The sequence below is a fragment of the Balaenoptera physalus genome (assembly GCF_965194825.1).
Source record: "Balaenoptera physalus genome assembly, chromosome: 13".
In the NCBI taxonomy this organism is placed as follows: Eukaryota; Metazoa; Chordata; class Mammalia; order Artiodactyla; family Balaenopteridae; genus Balaenoptera; species Balaenoptera physalus.
Genome location: NC_138892.1, coordinates 11,990,671 through 12,006,290, shown reverse-complemented (window position 1 = coordinate 12,006,290; position 15,620 = coordinate 11,990,671). Strand labels below are relative to the sequence as shown.

At 56.4% G+C, this 15,620-nt stretch overlaps 1 protein-coding gene across 1 annotated transcript in view; it reads right to left on the bottom strand.

Annotated features, from left to right (window-relative positions):
* Positions 1-15,620, bottom strand: part of MYH9 (myosin heavy chain 9) — a 90,365-nt gene that overhangs the window by 14,228 nt on the left and 60,517 nt on the right. The window contains exons 13-25 of the mRNA XM_082420780.1: positions 15,419-15,592; positions 14,544-14,717; positions 12,431-12,545; positions 9,705-9,898; positions 9,233-9,354; positions 8,380-8,449; positions 6,399-6,559; positions 5,423-5,531; positions 4,297-4,428; positions 3,694-3,900; positions 3,012-3,149; positions 2,226-2,349; positions 101-272 (exon numbers count right to left, since the gene is read on the bottom strand). Of these exons, the coding sequence (XP_082276906.1) occupies positions 101-272; positions 2,226-2,349; positions 3,012-3,149; positions 3,694-3,900; positions 4,297-4,428; positions 5,423-5,531; positions 6,399-6,559; positions 8,380-8,449; positions 9,233-9,354; positions 9,705-9,898; positions 12,431-12,545; positions 14,544-14,717; positions 15,419-15,592 (1,892 nt within the window). The remainder of the gene's footprint in view (positions 1-100; positions 273-2,225; positions 2,350-3,011; positions 3,150-3,693; positions 3,901-4,296; positions 4,429-5,422; positions 5,532-6,398; positions 6,560-8,379; positions 8,450-9,232; positions 9,355-9,704; positions 9,899-12,430; positions 12,546-14,543; positions 14,718-15,418; positions 15,593-15,620) is intronic.

Here is a 15,620-nt window from a genome sequence, read left to right as displayed (position 1 = left end):
GACAACAGCGAAGCGCGTGCCCGCAGTTCACTGATGCACCGAGAACCACAGCAGGGGGCACGCTGAGAGTGCGGGCGCTGGCTCATGCTCTGGCCCTCACCTGGCCAGGGCAGCCTGGAGCTCCTCCTCTTTCTTGGCCAGCTGCATCTTGAGCTCAGCAATCTGAGCCTGCAGCTCGGCGATCTGGTCACTGAGGTCCGTGGAGTCTCCCTCCAGCTTCCGGCGGGTCTTCTCCAGCTCCTGACGCTGCTTCTCCTCTCTTCGCAGGCGCTCTGAGAAGGAAGAATGGAGAGATGCGAACAGACCCCTCAGTGGCTACAGATCTGTCTTTGTCTTCAAATCTTACATAAAATGCCAAATATTTGTTACAAAACATCTGTGCTGTTTAAATGATCATGATTCACACTCATACCCAACTCCTGGATGAAGGAAAAGAACGTCACCATAAGCTTCCAAGTCCTTGTCTCCCCAACCCCACCCACTGACCCTTCCCACCAAGGGAACTATTCCCCCAAAGTTCGTGTTTACAGTTCCCTCGTTTCCCTTTGAGGCTCCACCATGTCTGCCTCCCTAAAAATTATAACATTTAGTCTTGCATGGATCTGAACTTACATTAGGGATCTGTCCTATATGAATTCTATGGAGACAGTACAGCGGGGCCAGAGTCCAATGGGCTTTACAACTCCTGTTATGACGTCACCTAGGTGATGTCCTTACCTTTCTGTGCCTCATCTGAGTAGTAAGGCTATAAGACAAGCTACTTCCTTAGGCTGTTGGGAGGCTCAAATGTGTTGGTATCTGAAAGCCCCTGGAACCGCGCCTGCCCATAGAGCGTGCGCAGTAAGGGCTGGCGACTCTTATTCCTCATCTTACCTTTGTCGCTCAACGTTAAAATCTTGAGATTTAGCGACTTAAGTGTCACTGTAATCGATCCATTTGGACTTCTGTCTGTGTATTCCACCACGTGAACACACCACAACTTATCTGTCTATCCTACAGCTGATGGGCACTTGTAGGATAGATGGGCACAGCCTACAGCTGTGTGCCCTCCTGAGCCACGATGCTGTGAGCATTCTTGCCCATGACTCCCAACGCACATGGACAAGAGGCATGGGTTGCAGGCAAAGCTTCAACCTCACTAGGCACTGGCAGATTGTTCTCCGAAACTGTCTACCAATTTATACTCCCACTGGCAGCGTGTGTGTGTTCTGACTGTTCTACATCTTTGGCAACGCTTGTTAGTGTCAAACTTTCATGTCTGCCAATCCAGCAGGCCTGCTGCTCCAAGACCTCCTGCATGATGGAGTCTTTCAGACTATTCCCAGGTGAAGAGATCTCTGTATCAGGACGTCTCTTCCCCTTGATGGCCTGAACACCTTAACCCAGGAGGGGCCAAGAAACCAAGCTGGGAAAATTCTCCTAGCGACCAGCCCAGATGGTTTCAGCCCTACGTCCACTGGGCACTGACAACTGCCCTGCGCACCGGGCTGTCCCACGTCGCCACAGAGGGAGCAGTGGTTTCTGGCTGGAGCTCAGAGCCCCGCCAGTGGTCTGGGCTCCCCTTGCCCCCCGTTCCACTCCTCTCAAGGGGCAGGGGGACAAGGGGTCCCCAGACAGCACAGACCTGGGCTTGTGTCATCCTCCTAGCCACCACGGATCCCAGGGCACAGGGAGACGGAGGCATGATTTGTCTCCCTGCCCCATGTGAAGCAACGGCCTCTCGCGATACCTGCCCGGCATCTTACAACACACACAGCACGTCCACGCGCGTTATTCAGTTCAGTCCTCACACTCACCCTTTTGCTGTGTCCGCTTAGAGGTAAGAGAAACTCAAGCTCACGGAGATTAATAGGTACAAGATGACACAGCTAGTAAGTGGCAGAGCCGCAGTCAAACCTAGAAGCTCCTAGGAAGTCTCAGAAGCTTGTGAAACGCATGGTGCGCGACACGAGAGAAACGCCAGAGCTCAATTCTCAACGCTCGTCACTTGGGGGAGCGTCCCTCCCAACCAGTGCCTGGAGGTCCAGACTCCACGGGGAGCGGGCGCTGACCCCCATGTCTCGAGGGCAGTGGCCGGATACCACAGACCCCAGCCTCGCCTGCTCAGAGCGAGTGGGAGACCCGGCCGGCACTCCAGCTCCTGGCAGCGAGGCCCAGGCTGGGCCCCCGAGCAGGGGACACTCCAGCGATCCCGAGCCCGACCATTCCTGCCGCCACCCCCTTACCCTCCAGGTCGGTGATCATTGCCTCGTGCTTGTTCTTGAGCTTGGCCAGGCTCTTAGATTTCTCCTCCTCTTCCATGAGGTTGGTAGTGAACTCGGCTATTCTGTCTTCCAACAGCTTCTTCTCCTGGTGGGGCAAGGGTGGGTCAGAGCTTAAAGTCAGTTGAGCGCAGAACACGTCAGCTCTCCTCAAGGCACGACTCACCCAGACATTGAGGACTGAATGGTGGGGCAGGGCCTTAAACACCTGGTCAAGTTCATTAGGATTTCCTAGATCAAAGGAGTCATTTTGAAAGGTCCCTAGCTCCCCTGCAATAGCTGGGTAAGCCTCCTTGGGACCCATAAAGGGGGTGCCCAAGCCCTTCCTGGGCCTGCGTCACCCTTTTCTGCTCAGGTAAGAAGAGCCGCCAGGTGACAGGGAGTGTCAGCGAGGGAATACAGGGCAGGCGGGATGGCGTCGCCTTCTCCATGCCTTCGACCTCCCCCTTCCTCACCCCCCAGAGTGCCCCTGCTCTTCTCACTTTCTGCTTTGTGTGGCCACCAGTGGAGCCCTAATGCCACAGCAAGCGGCCACACAGCCAGCGTAACTCCCCCCATCACAGGGTCCCGGGCAGCCGTCCTGCCCTATCAACCTGGCCACCCCCATCCTCTGGAGATGGAGGTCCGCATCCTGACCTTGCCCCTCCTTCTCCTCTAACTTGATTCCCAGCTGCTACCTGTCGCCAGGCGGATGCTGACAGGGACCCAGCCGCTTGCCCCGGTGCCCTGGCTGCCGGGCTGCCGCCCCACCTTGCCCAGCTTGCAGTTCTGGTCCTCCAGGATGATCTGGTCCTCCTCCAGCTTCTTCAGCTTGGCCTCAGTGGTCACCTTCTCTAGCTGAAGCTTCTGCCGGGCGCCTTCCTCCTCCTCCAGCTGCTCCTCCAGCTCCTAACGTGAAGCCAGGGCGACGCCTGAGCAACTGGGCTGGGGCCCGGCCCCCACGTGTGCGGTCATGTATTTAAAACTGGGGTGCGGGGACAAGAACCCCAGGCCAATTGTGGGGTCACGTGTTCCTAGGGGCCTCGTCCAGCAAGCATCCACCCTCCACTCCTCAGACCAGCCAGAGCGAGGACGGAGGAGGGGAATTAAACTGGCTTCAACGCTCAGTGGGGCAGCGCTAACAGGCACCTGACACACACGTGTCAGAAAGAACCACCCAGGGAATTCCCAGGTGCTCCAGTGGTTAAGATTCCGAGCTCTCACTGCCGATGGGCCTGGGTTCAATCCCTGGTCAGGGAACTAAGATCCCACAAGCCGCGCGGCCGTAAAAAAAAAAAAAAAACAAAAAAAAAACGTCCCAAAGAGAACACGTCTCCAAGGCTGCCCCCGGGACAAAGGCTGTCCTCCCATGGCACTTGTGGCGCCCCTGCTCCCCACGCACGCCATCCTCCGCCCCGTGCCTGGGGTCCGGCCCTGCCCCTCCTCCGGGCACCTGGATGTTCTGCTGCATTTTCTTCTTCTCAGTCTGCAGGTGCTGGCAGCGCTCCTCCTCCTCCTCCACCCTGGCCTCCAGGTCATGGCAGATCTCTTCCAGCTCCTGCTTCTTGGCGGTCAGGCGGGCCCGGAGCTCCTCGGCCTCGGCACACAGCTCCGTTTCTGCCTGGAGCTGCTCCTGCAGCTGCAACTTCTCAGCCATGAGCTGCGAGAACGCGTGGGAAATGTGAGCTCTTACAGCCGCCTCGGGCCACTTGTACCCACAGGAGAACTGGTCTCCAGTGCAGGCTCCTGCAGGGAGAGCCCTGCTGATGAGAGCAGCTTCCGTCTCAGGACGCTTAAGCTGCCAGCCATGTTTAAACATCACGCCCACCATCCCTCACCACCGCTCCGTGAGCTGTACATCAAGATCCCGAGAAAAACAGGCTCAGAGAGGGGCTGGGCCTTGAACCCAGCACTCATGAGCTTTCCATCCCATGGGGTAGCCTTCCTACATCACAGAACCCCTAACAGGGTCTGCAGAGAAATTAACCAGGCATGCCTCGCCTACTGGTTGCCAGCAGGTGGCAGCACTACCTGGGCAGAGCCGGCAGACACCCACCTGGGACTGGAGGGTCTCCATCTCTGAGAGCCTGCTCTCAGCGGCCAGCTGCTTCTCCCGCACCTTCACCAGCTCCTCCTCCTTGGCCATCATCTCCTCCTCCTGCCGGCTCACCTGCAGCAGCGGCTTGACCTAGGAGAGGAGATTGAGGAGGAAACACGCTCAGGGGAAGATGCCTGTCCAGGCTGAGAGCCGTGGGGCTTTCCCCTCACCTGTGGAAGCGCAAGCTCATGAGAGTGAGGGGCAGGTAGGGTGCAGGGCAGAGGAGGTGCAAGTGGGTACAATCTTTCTGGAAATCAATTTGGTACTGTGTGCCATAGGCCTCTGACCCACTAATTACATTTCGGGGAAACTACCCCTATGCGTGCATGAAGATGTTCAGGACAGCATTGTTTATAACAGTGACAATTTCAGAGAGAGATAAACATCCATTGCTGGAAAAATAGATAAATTATGAAACATCTCTAGGGAACAGTATGCTGACTTTTTAAGAATGATGCTCATGAAGGAATTTTAAATGCAAAATGCAAAGTACGTGACTGTTTATACAAGTCAAAGCTCAGCTACGTAAGAACGTGTGTGGTTTACACAGCAGAGATTTACCGGGAGTGAAAAAATAATTTTTAAAAAGCAGACTAAATATTGAAACATCTATTCAGTATCGACATTGGCACAAGGATGAAGGGATTACAGGTGAATTTTTATTTTCTTGTTTACCCTTTTGGTTACTCTAACTTTTCGCAATTACCACAGATCACTTATCATAAACAAAAGCAGCCTGAACAACTTTAATAATTAACGAACTTTTATAAAGGCTCGGGAGGACCCACCCAGCCGGCTGCAGATTCTCACCTGCCCGTGGTTTCTGGGGGGTAGCACTGTCGCCACGTGGAGCCGTGGTGGGCGGGCTGGGCCCTGACACCCCGGGAGCCGCCCTTGGAGCCGCCCCAGCCCAGCCTGATAGCACTGTGGCCGTCCACGCCGGACACATGCCCCGGCTCACACCCCATGGGCAGGATCATCCCAGGCTCCTGTGCTGGGCACAGGGACGCAAAGGCAAAGTGCCAGCCCCAGGGCCTGAGCCCTGTTCGTCCCCCGTGTCACACGGAGGCCCTTCCAGACCCACCTTGGTGAAGAGTCGCCACCACTGCCAGTTGCGCAGCTTGAGGTAGGCGGCACAGTTCCTCTGCAGGACTTTCATGGCCGTCAGCTGCTGCTGCCTCTTGGCGAAGGCCCTGTGGGGCGAGGGTCACAGTCAGCCCTCCAGGCGGGGGATGGCACACCTCCCTCCCGACAGTCCTGACCTCACTCATGGAGGCCTTTCCGGAGGGACCGACCCCTGCCGGGGGCACCACGAAACAGACGTGGCAGGAAGGAAGTCGGCTTCAGGTTGAATCCTGTGGGTGACCTCACAGAGGGTGCCCGGGGCCGAGGTCACTCAGGGGCGAGAGAGGTCACCACAGATCCGAGTCAAGTGTGAGCCCTGGTCATTAAGTCCATCTATCGACTGCAGCTCCCCACCCTGGTGCCACCCACAATCTTGTGGCTTTGGTTTAGGGGGAGAATGTCAGTAGCTGATGTCCTACACAGGTCCATTTGTCCAAACACCACAAACTCATGCTGCATCCCCCAGCGCTCAGATCTCAGGCTGGAACAGACACCCCTGAGCACAGACACGGAGGGCTCAGGGGACAGATGTGCAGCTGTCCCACCCACCTTCCTGCAGCAAGTCAGACCCTGACCCCCACAGGAGCTGCTCAGGACTCAAGGATGGCCTCCTCCTCTGGGAGCATGGCGTCCTCTGGGGACAGCCGGCTCTGGGTGTCATCCTTACGTGAGGGACACAGGAAGGAATAGCGGTGGCAGGAGCTTTTGTGACGAGCAAATCCAAGCACAGTCACCCCTCCCACTAGCTCACTTTAAACCTCAGGCAGAAATCCAGGAAGCAGGGGGGCAGGGAAGGCCACGGGGGCCTCCCTGGGCAACACCTGACTGGCATTAGGGCGCCCAGGCCACCGCTTCCTCAGTGTCCTCCGCTACAGGAGAGCTGGGAGGGCCCGGGCGCGGGGCAGGCTGGGTGGGGTGGGCGTCCCAGGACTCACTTTCTGGCCAGGTAGCCCCTGCAGCAGGCCTGGAAGCCGATGATGACGTCCGTGATCTTCAGGTCCCGCTCCTCCTCCAGGTGAGCCAGCACGCCGGCCCGGAAGAAGACCTTGCTCTGGCCGATGCGGTACAGGTTGCTGTCGAGCTCCAGGGCTTTGATCTAGACGGAGGAGAGTTGGCCACTTACCCCTTGCCACCCCTGCGGAGCCCTGGAGCAAGGCCAAGGACGGGGGAGGGGCCTGGAGCCTGGGTCAGTCCTGCTGCTCTGCGGGCGGCCTTCTCCTGGTGCAGGGAAAGCGGGGCTGGGGGCACGCTGGGGAGCAGTCAGGTGGGGGCCGGCATGGGGCAGGTAACGAGTCAGACTGGCAAAGAAACACAGAGTCTCGGCCCTGAAGGGACCCTGGAGGTCTCCTCTTCCTTCTCTGTGCAGCCCCGCACACTGCAGTCACGCTCTACAAATGCCCAGTCAGGTCACCCTCCAAGCGGAGGCGGCCAAGCATCATTGTTCTGTCCAAGCCCAGCACAGACTCCAGCTCAGGATCAAATACTAACTAGATGACCCTAGGCCTTAACCTCTGTGAGCCCATATTTCCGCGGCTGTAAAATGGGAATAATGGTTTCTTTAATTAAAAGAAAAGTCAACAAACAAAGCAAATAATAGCACCTCCTTTCTAGAAGAGCCGTGGGAGTCAAACAAGAGAATGCACAGAAAGCACTAAGCACAGGGTCAAGCGTGTGACCAGTGCCAAATGGACTTCAGCCGTCATTACCATTACCTGGCTGTTTTGGTACAGTAACAAGGCTCTCTTACTAAGCCCACTGGCAAGGGTCTGTCTGTCCATCTGTCTGTCTGGGAGAGAAGAGATTTAGAACAAGCTCCAAGAGGCAGAGTCTTGAATAGGGTAAGTGGGATCTGGGGGCCTTGGTGTCCACGAACGACCCGGCAGGCCCGGAAGAGGCCCTGTGAAAAGGGGAGACCAGGGCAGGTGGAGCCATTGTGGGCATCCCCCGGCCACGCGCCCCACCTCCCTCCCGGCATAAAGAGCCCAAGCTGCCCATCTTCCCTGCAGGGCTGGACGGAGGGGACCTGCTTATGCCAGAAGTGGAGACACCCCTCACTGGCCAGCAGCTAACTCGGTCTCCGGAGAAACAGCGGCCCAGACACGAGCTGGAGGCACACCCTCCATCCTTCACGCCTCCTCTCTGCCAGGTGGCAAGCATCGGAGAGCAGGGAGCTGTGTCTTCTCCCTCCTCTTCTAGCCCCCATCTCCCTGTCCCTTAATGCGCTGCTTTGCACAGAGCAGATGTTGAATTTTTCTTCCCTTTTCTCTTTCCTCCCCCACCCCCAAGCCCAGCCCATCCTCTGCTGACTCCTTGGAAAGAACGCGAAGTAAAGCAAGCAGGAGGTGCTGGCTACTGACTCTGGACACGTCAGGCCCAGCGGAACGCCTGCCTGCAAAGCAGAAAAACGACTGGGTGGGTACAGCCTCAGCACGGCCACTGGGTCACCACAGGGCCTTCATTCACTATGCAGAATCCACTGCCCACTGCCCGTCAGGCACTGGTTCAGAGCTGGGGGAAAGAGAGGAAAGGTCCAGAAACTCAGACACTGGCGGCTTTGGGCTGGTCGTGGTGCCCTGGTGGCAAGCTGCCCCGCCAACCACACTGCATGTGAAGATCGGAGGAGATGTGCGCAAGAAAGAACCAGAATGTGCCCAAAAGGAAGAGGCCGTCTCACACCACAGCCTTGCCACGCCGCGGCTCTGGCCTCCTCCTCCTCCCCACCCCGCTCCCACACGCTGTCCTGACCCCACCAAGGGCTAAGGGGGCTGCCGCTCAGGGCACCTGGCAGAATCAGAACTGGCTTGTTGGAGAAACAAGAGAGCACGGTGCCAACGGATCCAAAGGACCCCGTCCAATCACAGGGGCTCTGGCCACAGGTCACCCAACACAGGAGGCGGGGACGGCAGCTCAACTCACCATGAGCACACACGCCTGCTTCCCATCCATGAAGCCCTTAGGAATGGAATTTGGTGTCAGGATCTCGTATCTGAGGAAGAAAAGGGCAGCCAGGTCAGTTTAGCCCTAGCTTGGATTCCATGTGGCCTGGAATATACGTGAGAGATCAGGGTCGTCCCTATGGTGTAGCAGATGTAGAATTCTTTCCACAGAGTCTCCTAAGGAAAGGGGACATTCGGTGAATCCCGCCGTGCTCTTTCCTTAGGCTAAATGGCATGAGGAAGGCCTGGTGCTTTCCAGAAAGCAAATGGAAACTCATGTCGGACTGTTTCATTCACTCAAGGGTGAGCTTTGCAGTGGGCTTACTAACTGCTAATCACCCAGCATCCGCGTCTGTAACCCCAGAAGGCCATGCCCATCTCTTCACTGAGATGCTGCAGGGACCCACCAATCAACGGGGTGGTCCAAGAAATTAAACACAGGGCTGCATCATGACAGCAACTGGCACTAAACACAGTCATTAAGCAAAGAAGCCGGTGTCACTACTGTCCCCCTCTGCACACACAGCAGACTTTCATTTCCATCAAGTTCCTTTAATACCCAAGGCTCCAGCTGATCCTCCTTTAATTTCTTTTCAGAGCTCCTCTAACTGTAGCAAACAGCGCCAGGCTCCCAAAGTGACTAGGAGTGAAAGCCAACGAGATAACTTTTGTTTCAGAAACAAAACAGAGAAATCCCTCCTCACGTAGACGGTGGCACAGAGAACCGTGTGAGGAGCCGGCCGGAACTCAACTCAATGTGGACGAGGAAACGGCTCCCCTACCGGAGGTCCCTGCTGGGGAGCAGCCGGCCCTGGGCCGGGGGCCCTGCTCACCTCTGCCGGAACTCCTGGAAGACCACGCGGTTGGGGAAGCCCTGGCGGCAGATTCGGATGCCCTCGAGAACCCCATTGCAGCGCAGCTGGTCCAGCACCAGATGTGGGTCCAGCTTGCCAGCCTAGAGAAGAAAATACACGCACCTGCTCTTACTTCTGCGCCCAGGAATTGATGGAGAGAGGGGCGGCCCCCTCTGGATGAAACAGGGCAAAAGCCCCCAAGGGAGTTGGGAGTCGCTGCCGCCCACAGGTTTTGACAGCACAGTTAATGACGTGATCCAGGTCCGGGAGAGGCAGAAACGCAGGCTACGAGGGCAGCCTATCCCCTAAGGGTGCCTGAGCCACCCCGCCGGGGAACTTAACCGAGGGTGCTGTGTGCGGCGGGGAACAGAGTTTCTGCACAGGGAGACAGACAAGGGTGGAGTGGCCCGCAGGTGTGCCCGGCCCGCGCCACACCCCCGAGTGGCCGCACCTTCTTCTCGTGGTTGGGGATGATGCAGCGGACAAAGTTGGGGTTGGTGTTCCTCAGCGTGGCCATGAGCTTGGCCAGCTGCTCCTTGTACAGCTGTCCCACCGTGCGGAACATGCCCTTGCGTGTCTTGAAGGCCCCTGGCAGCGCCGTCTCCGACATGCCGGCCACCTGGTCCAGGCCAATGATGCGGTCCACTGCAGAGAGCACGCAGAAGCACGTGAGTACCCGGCGGTCCAGGTGGGGGCGGAGGGGCGGGAAAGACAGACGGACAATCTGGACAGAAGGAGAGGAGACTACGGAACAGCAGACTGTTTCTACTTGGAGTCTACACAGCAGGCTAAGGTCATCTCCACATGTTGAGCGAAGGTGACCTTGTGAGCAAGGAGCAGAAAGCAGGGAAGGGTTTGGAAAGAGTGCAGAGCCGCTGAGGGGAGCAGCGCAGCCGTGAAGGCTAACGCCACAGCCACGGCACTTATCTCAGCCGCCCTGGAGAGCTCCTAACCCAGAGACACGACAGAGCTAATACTGGGAGATTAGGACTGACATTTATACACTACCATGTGTAAAACAGATAGCTAGTGGGAACCTGCTATAAAGCACAGGGAGCTCAGCTCAGTGCTCTGTGATGACCTAGATAGGGGGGATGTGTGTGTGTGGGGTGGGGGAGGGTGGGGGTGGGAGGGAGGTCCAAGAAGGAGGGGGTATAGGTGTACATATAGCTAATTCACCTCATTGTATAGCAGAAACTAACACAACATTATAAAGCAATTATACTCCAAAAAAAAAAACAAAAACCAGAATCCCCTTTCACAATAGCTGTGATTCAGGTAAGTTGATAGGAGCTGTGTAGCCTTTTGGCGAGTGTCGTGATAGCTGGTAAATAACAACCATTTGCTATGAGAATAACTGGGAAAAACAAAAACCAAACTGGACCTAATAACGCATTTTGGAGTGGCGAGCCAAGCTCGTCCACTTGCCTGGCTCTGAGGAGGTGTTCAACTTGACTTACAGGAATCCTGTCGTCCTTGGGTCCCAGATGAAATGAAAACCTCAGCATCCTGAATTCATGCTGACCTTTACCTGAGAGCACTGGGCCAGGAGTCAGAAGGCAGGAGCCCTAAAGCTACTCTGCCATCGCCTGCAGGACTCTGGACGAGTCCCTCTCTGTCTGCAACGGCCCCACACAGGGCTCTCTACATCAGGGACTTAGCGCAGCAGGAATGGTGTCGGAGCAGAGAGTTCCAGACAACCGCTACTGCCAGTGACTACCCCAGAGGCCGAGGCTCCTTCTACCTCTCGTCTCCCTTGGTCTCCAAGCTCAGGGGTCTTTATCATCTAAGCCCACCCTCCAGGGAAGAAGCCCTCATCACCGTGGCTCCCGCCCAGAACAATGAAATGAACTGCTTCCTCCCAGACGAAAACAAAACAACGAACAAACCCAACCTAAGTGGCCGGCGATGTGAGGCCAGTCTTAAGCAAGAGCCAATGTTAAATTTGAAAGCTTCCGTTGCTGGCTGCAAAAGTTAAGAATTCTGTGACAAAGTCGGTTTCCGATTCCTCTGTGGTCAGATCTCTTATCTTTTTGAAGGCAACACAAAGGACTGTTGCTCAAGAGGGAAGCCGGGAGTGAGGATGGACCCGATGAACCCCCTCAATTAAAACGGGAGGCATCTGGACCTCATGCAGCCACCGCAGGGCCCCTCTGGCCACCAAAGGTGTCCTGGGAGTGGGTGGCTCGTGAAGACCACTCAGGTTGCCCAGTGTGAGGTCCAATACGCCCCGTAACAACCCGCCGTTTCATGTAAGTGTGCCCTGCCCCCGGCAGGCCTGGCCCAGGAGCAGTGACTGCTGCATACACACACAGGTGCACGCACGCACAGACACACGAACACAGACAGCAGTGCGCACAGCGCCTCGTGCTGAGACGTGGCAGCCATCCAATCAATGAGACGCCGTCTTCACGAGCGGGAGTTCTGAAGGGGGTATAGGTTGTAAACTGATTTTTTTTCCTTTTAAGATCTAACAAGAAGTGTCAATATCAAAACACGGCCCTGATGTGCCTGCTTTTCCACTGGAGGCCTGCGCTGGGGAGCGGGGAGGGGCCTCCCCACAAGCCCGGGGCCGAGAGCAGGGAAGGGGCACAGTCAGGCAGGAGCAGCCATGGCAGAGGAAGCTCAGCAGAAGCGCTCGTCACGCAGCCCTGGATGCAGCACACACGGACGGACGCCGCACCGGGCAGCCAGTCACCTGGTTCTAGGAGGAGGAGGGCAGGAAAGCGCTGATAGGAATAGGCTCTCTGGGTGCTCTGCATCTCTGCAACAGAGAGGTTAAAGCAAAACCCAAGCAGAAGGGAGGAGAGACCAGCAGAGACAAGGAAAAGAACCACTTCCAGAGCTACCAGCTACCAGGGAGAAGCAGGGAGGCAGAAAGGAGTGGGACGGGAACCTGGGCGCCGGGCCATCACGCGACACCCCCGCGCTAGAAAGGGCTTGTCTGTGGCCACGGAGCCTAGGGAAGCCTCTGTCCCAGAGCAAGTGGCTGCGCAGCACGTTCAAGGATGCTCGGGGCTCAAGGACAGGGTGACCGTAAGGGCTGGAGGAGCCCAGGCTCCCGAGTGCTAAGCGGCCACAAACCCCCCGGTCCACGTCCTGGGCTCGGCCCGCTGCCGTGGAGGGAAGAGGCCCGGCCGGGGGCACCGGGAGGCGGGGTGAGGGCCAAGGGCGTACCATCCTTCCACAGCTCCGAGACGAACTTGTCAGAGGACTGGTGCAGCAGCGTGGCGATGTTGTCGTTCAGCGGGTCCATGTTCTTCATCAGCCACTCGTCAGCTTTGTAATCCACCTGCAAGACGGGACACCAGGTCACGGGCTGCTCGGGGGACATTGGCGCGCGCAGCCTCTCCGATGACCAGCCGACCCCACAGGCGGAAACATTAAAAACTGTGAACCCTCGACCCGGCGTTTACATCCCCAAGAAGGAAATGAGGAGTGACCAGGGCGGAGGCCTCCGTGAGATGTTCTCTGCGGAGTCACGCAGAGGGCAAAAAATTTAAGCCACGCAAACCCCAAGCAAATGGTTATAGTTACACCGCGGAATATTCTGTTTTTAATTTTTTTAAGGTAACATGAACCTAAAGAAAAAATTCTGAAAGGACGTTAGCCAAAATGTGGTAATATTTCTTTTTAGTAACAGGCAAGTAATTTTTACTTTTTCTTTGTCATTTCAGGATACCCAGGTTTTCCTGGATATGCGTTATTCTTATCTTTTTTGAAATATGTCCTTAATAACAAGAGTAGTACAACATTACATACTCTAACGATACAAACAGAGCGGGAAGCCGCTGCAACCCCCGTCCTAAACCACACAGCAGTAACCGCCGCTCTCAGCCTGTGGTCCCCTCCTGGCCCCTTTCGACAGGTTTCCGCACACGCACTGCTATTGATGACAAGGTACAGGATGGTGGCTTCTTTCTCCCTAGGGGCAGAGTTACCTCCTGGGAGATGACAAGCCCTGGAGCTGAGTGTCTTGGCCATGTGTCCCCCTGGGCACAGGCAGCGTCCTTGTCCTTTTAGCGGCTGTAGTGCAGCCCAGGCGAGGATGCACACGGCCAGTTTCACCGTTCAGGCCCCTCGTGGGCTTTCGGGTGCACCCAGTTTTTGCATCACAGACAACAGTGCAACAAAAGCCCTCCTGCATTTCTAACAAGGGTGGAAATGGAAATGGGGCTTTAGGTGCCATTACCTTAGGTAACGAGAAAACAGAGGTTCTTTAAACAGGGAGTTTGTGGGAATTCCCTGGCGGTCCAGTGGTTAGGACTCGGCACTTTCGCTGCTGTGGGCCCGGGTTCGATCCCTGATTGGAGAATTAAGATCCCGCAAGCCACACGGCACAGCTCCCAAAAATAAGTAAATAAATCTTGTCACACACCCGAGTGTAACCAATAGTTAGGTACTCCATGCAAGCAACACAGTTTGCTGAGAAAACTCAGCTTTAGTCTAAGCACGGACCTCTGCAGACTCAGGACATCCCTGTTCAGTTAGGTTCAAGCCCCAGGAACAAGCCAGCTGGAGGACGTGCGCCAGCTGGTGTGAAGGCAGCTCTGCCACTTACTGGCCGGTGGCCTTGGCAATAACAAAGCCATCATCTACGGGTGTGGCTCTCACCCAGGGGACTGTGCCACCCCCATGTGGCAGATGTTCTGGGATGTCTGGAGACATTTCTGGTTTGGCAAGTAGGGAGGGCGCTACTGACCTCTGGTGGGGAGAAGCCAGGGAAGCTGCTGAACATCATACAACACACAGGACGGGCCCCGACCACAAAGCCTGACCCGGCCCCCGAGGGGGCGGTGCGGAGGCTGAGAGGCCCTGCCCCAGAGCACTGACTGCCCACTGTGGGCTCACAAGCTCCTTTAACCCATGTTACCCAGGTCAGTGGTGGTCATCCCCACTTTCCACGTGAATCAACCAAGGCTCAGAGAAGTGAGGTAACCAGCCCAAAGTCACACAGGGGCAGAGCTCTAATACAGACTCCACGGCCTGCGCCTTTAGCACAAATCTCATTTCCGCGCCTGGAAAATGCACCTAATAATAATACACAACAGGACACCAGCCTGGGCACCTTACAGGATTGCCGCAAGCTTCTAACAAAACGGAACATGTGATGGTGCTTGGCGAGGTGGGGGAGTCCCATGAACGCTGAAGGCACCAGGCACGTCATCGGACGAGTCACGGGACAAGAGTACTGCGTCCCGCCCCACACCTTGGGGCTCCCGGTCTTAGAATCGCCGTTAAGTCTCCTACAAAGGTCCGGCCGACACCTTCCTGTGTGTGCGCTCCTCACCTTGCCAGCGTAGTGGATGATGCAGAAGTCAGCTTTGTCCTTCAGCTGCTTGGGCTTCTGGAACTTGGGGTGGGTGCCCTGCTCCTGCACCACCTTCTCCACGAAACTCTTGTCCGTGGCTTTGGGGAACCAGCACTCCTCGTCCAGCAGGGCCAGGATGCCTGGGGGGCCTGCCTGGAGGGAGCACAGCGTCGCACAGGTGAGCTCGACCTGGAAACCCACCCATTCCTGCCCTCGTAAGAAGCCAAAGCCCAGAATCTCTCCAGAAAGTAGGCAGTGCTTCCCCGCAGGGAGGAAAAAAAAAAAAAACAGAAGAAGAAGAAGAAGAAGCACTACCGAAAGCACTCAGTTTAAGAGCTCTAGCTCAAAAGAAACTTCTGGGGTCTAGGCTACAGCTGACACACCTTAATAAAATGATGCGTCAGAAGGGTTCTCCAACGAGTGCCCTGGAAATCCCTTGGCGGGCTTGATGGGCCAAGCAGACCCCCGGCCCACGTCCAGAGGCCGCCCCCAGCAGATGCCCCGGCCCCTGAGTCCCTCCGCATCCCCTCCCCCACCCTCCATGTCCGCACAGCTACATGGTGACAGGTGACACTTAGGACAAGCCTCCCGAGGAAGAGGAAGCACCCCAGAGCCCCAAGAGCCTTCCGTACACTGAGCTTATAAGACAAGAGAGCAGACTCAGACATTGTGGGGACTGGCTGACAGGCCTGGGAGCCACATGGGTTCTTGTTTGTTAGAAAATGCAACTGATTAAAAAAAAAAAAAACTCATCACAAAAGCAAATCGTTTCATGTCAGAATTCTGGGTAGTTCCAGCGCCAGGAGGGCAGAGCGAAGAGGGCGGGGGTGAAGCCCCGCAGGTGTGGCTCTTACTGGCTTCTCGATGAGGTCGATGCAGGGCTGCAGGTCGAGGCCGAAATCGATGAAGTTCCACTCGATGCCCTCGCGCTGGTACTCCTCCTGCTCCAGGATGAACATGGTGTGGTTGAAGAGCTGCTGCAGCTTCTCGTTGGTGTAGTTGATGCACAGCTGCTCGAAGGAGTTCAGCTGCAAGAGGGGGACAAGGTCACAGAGA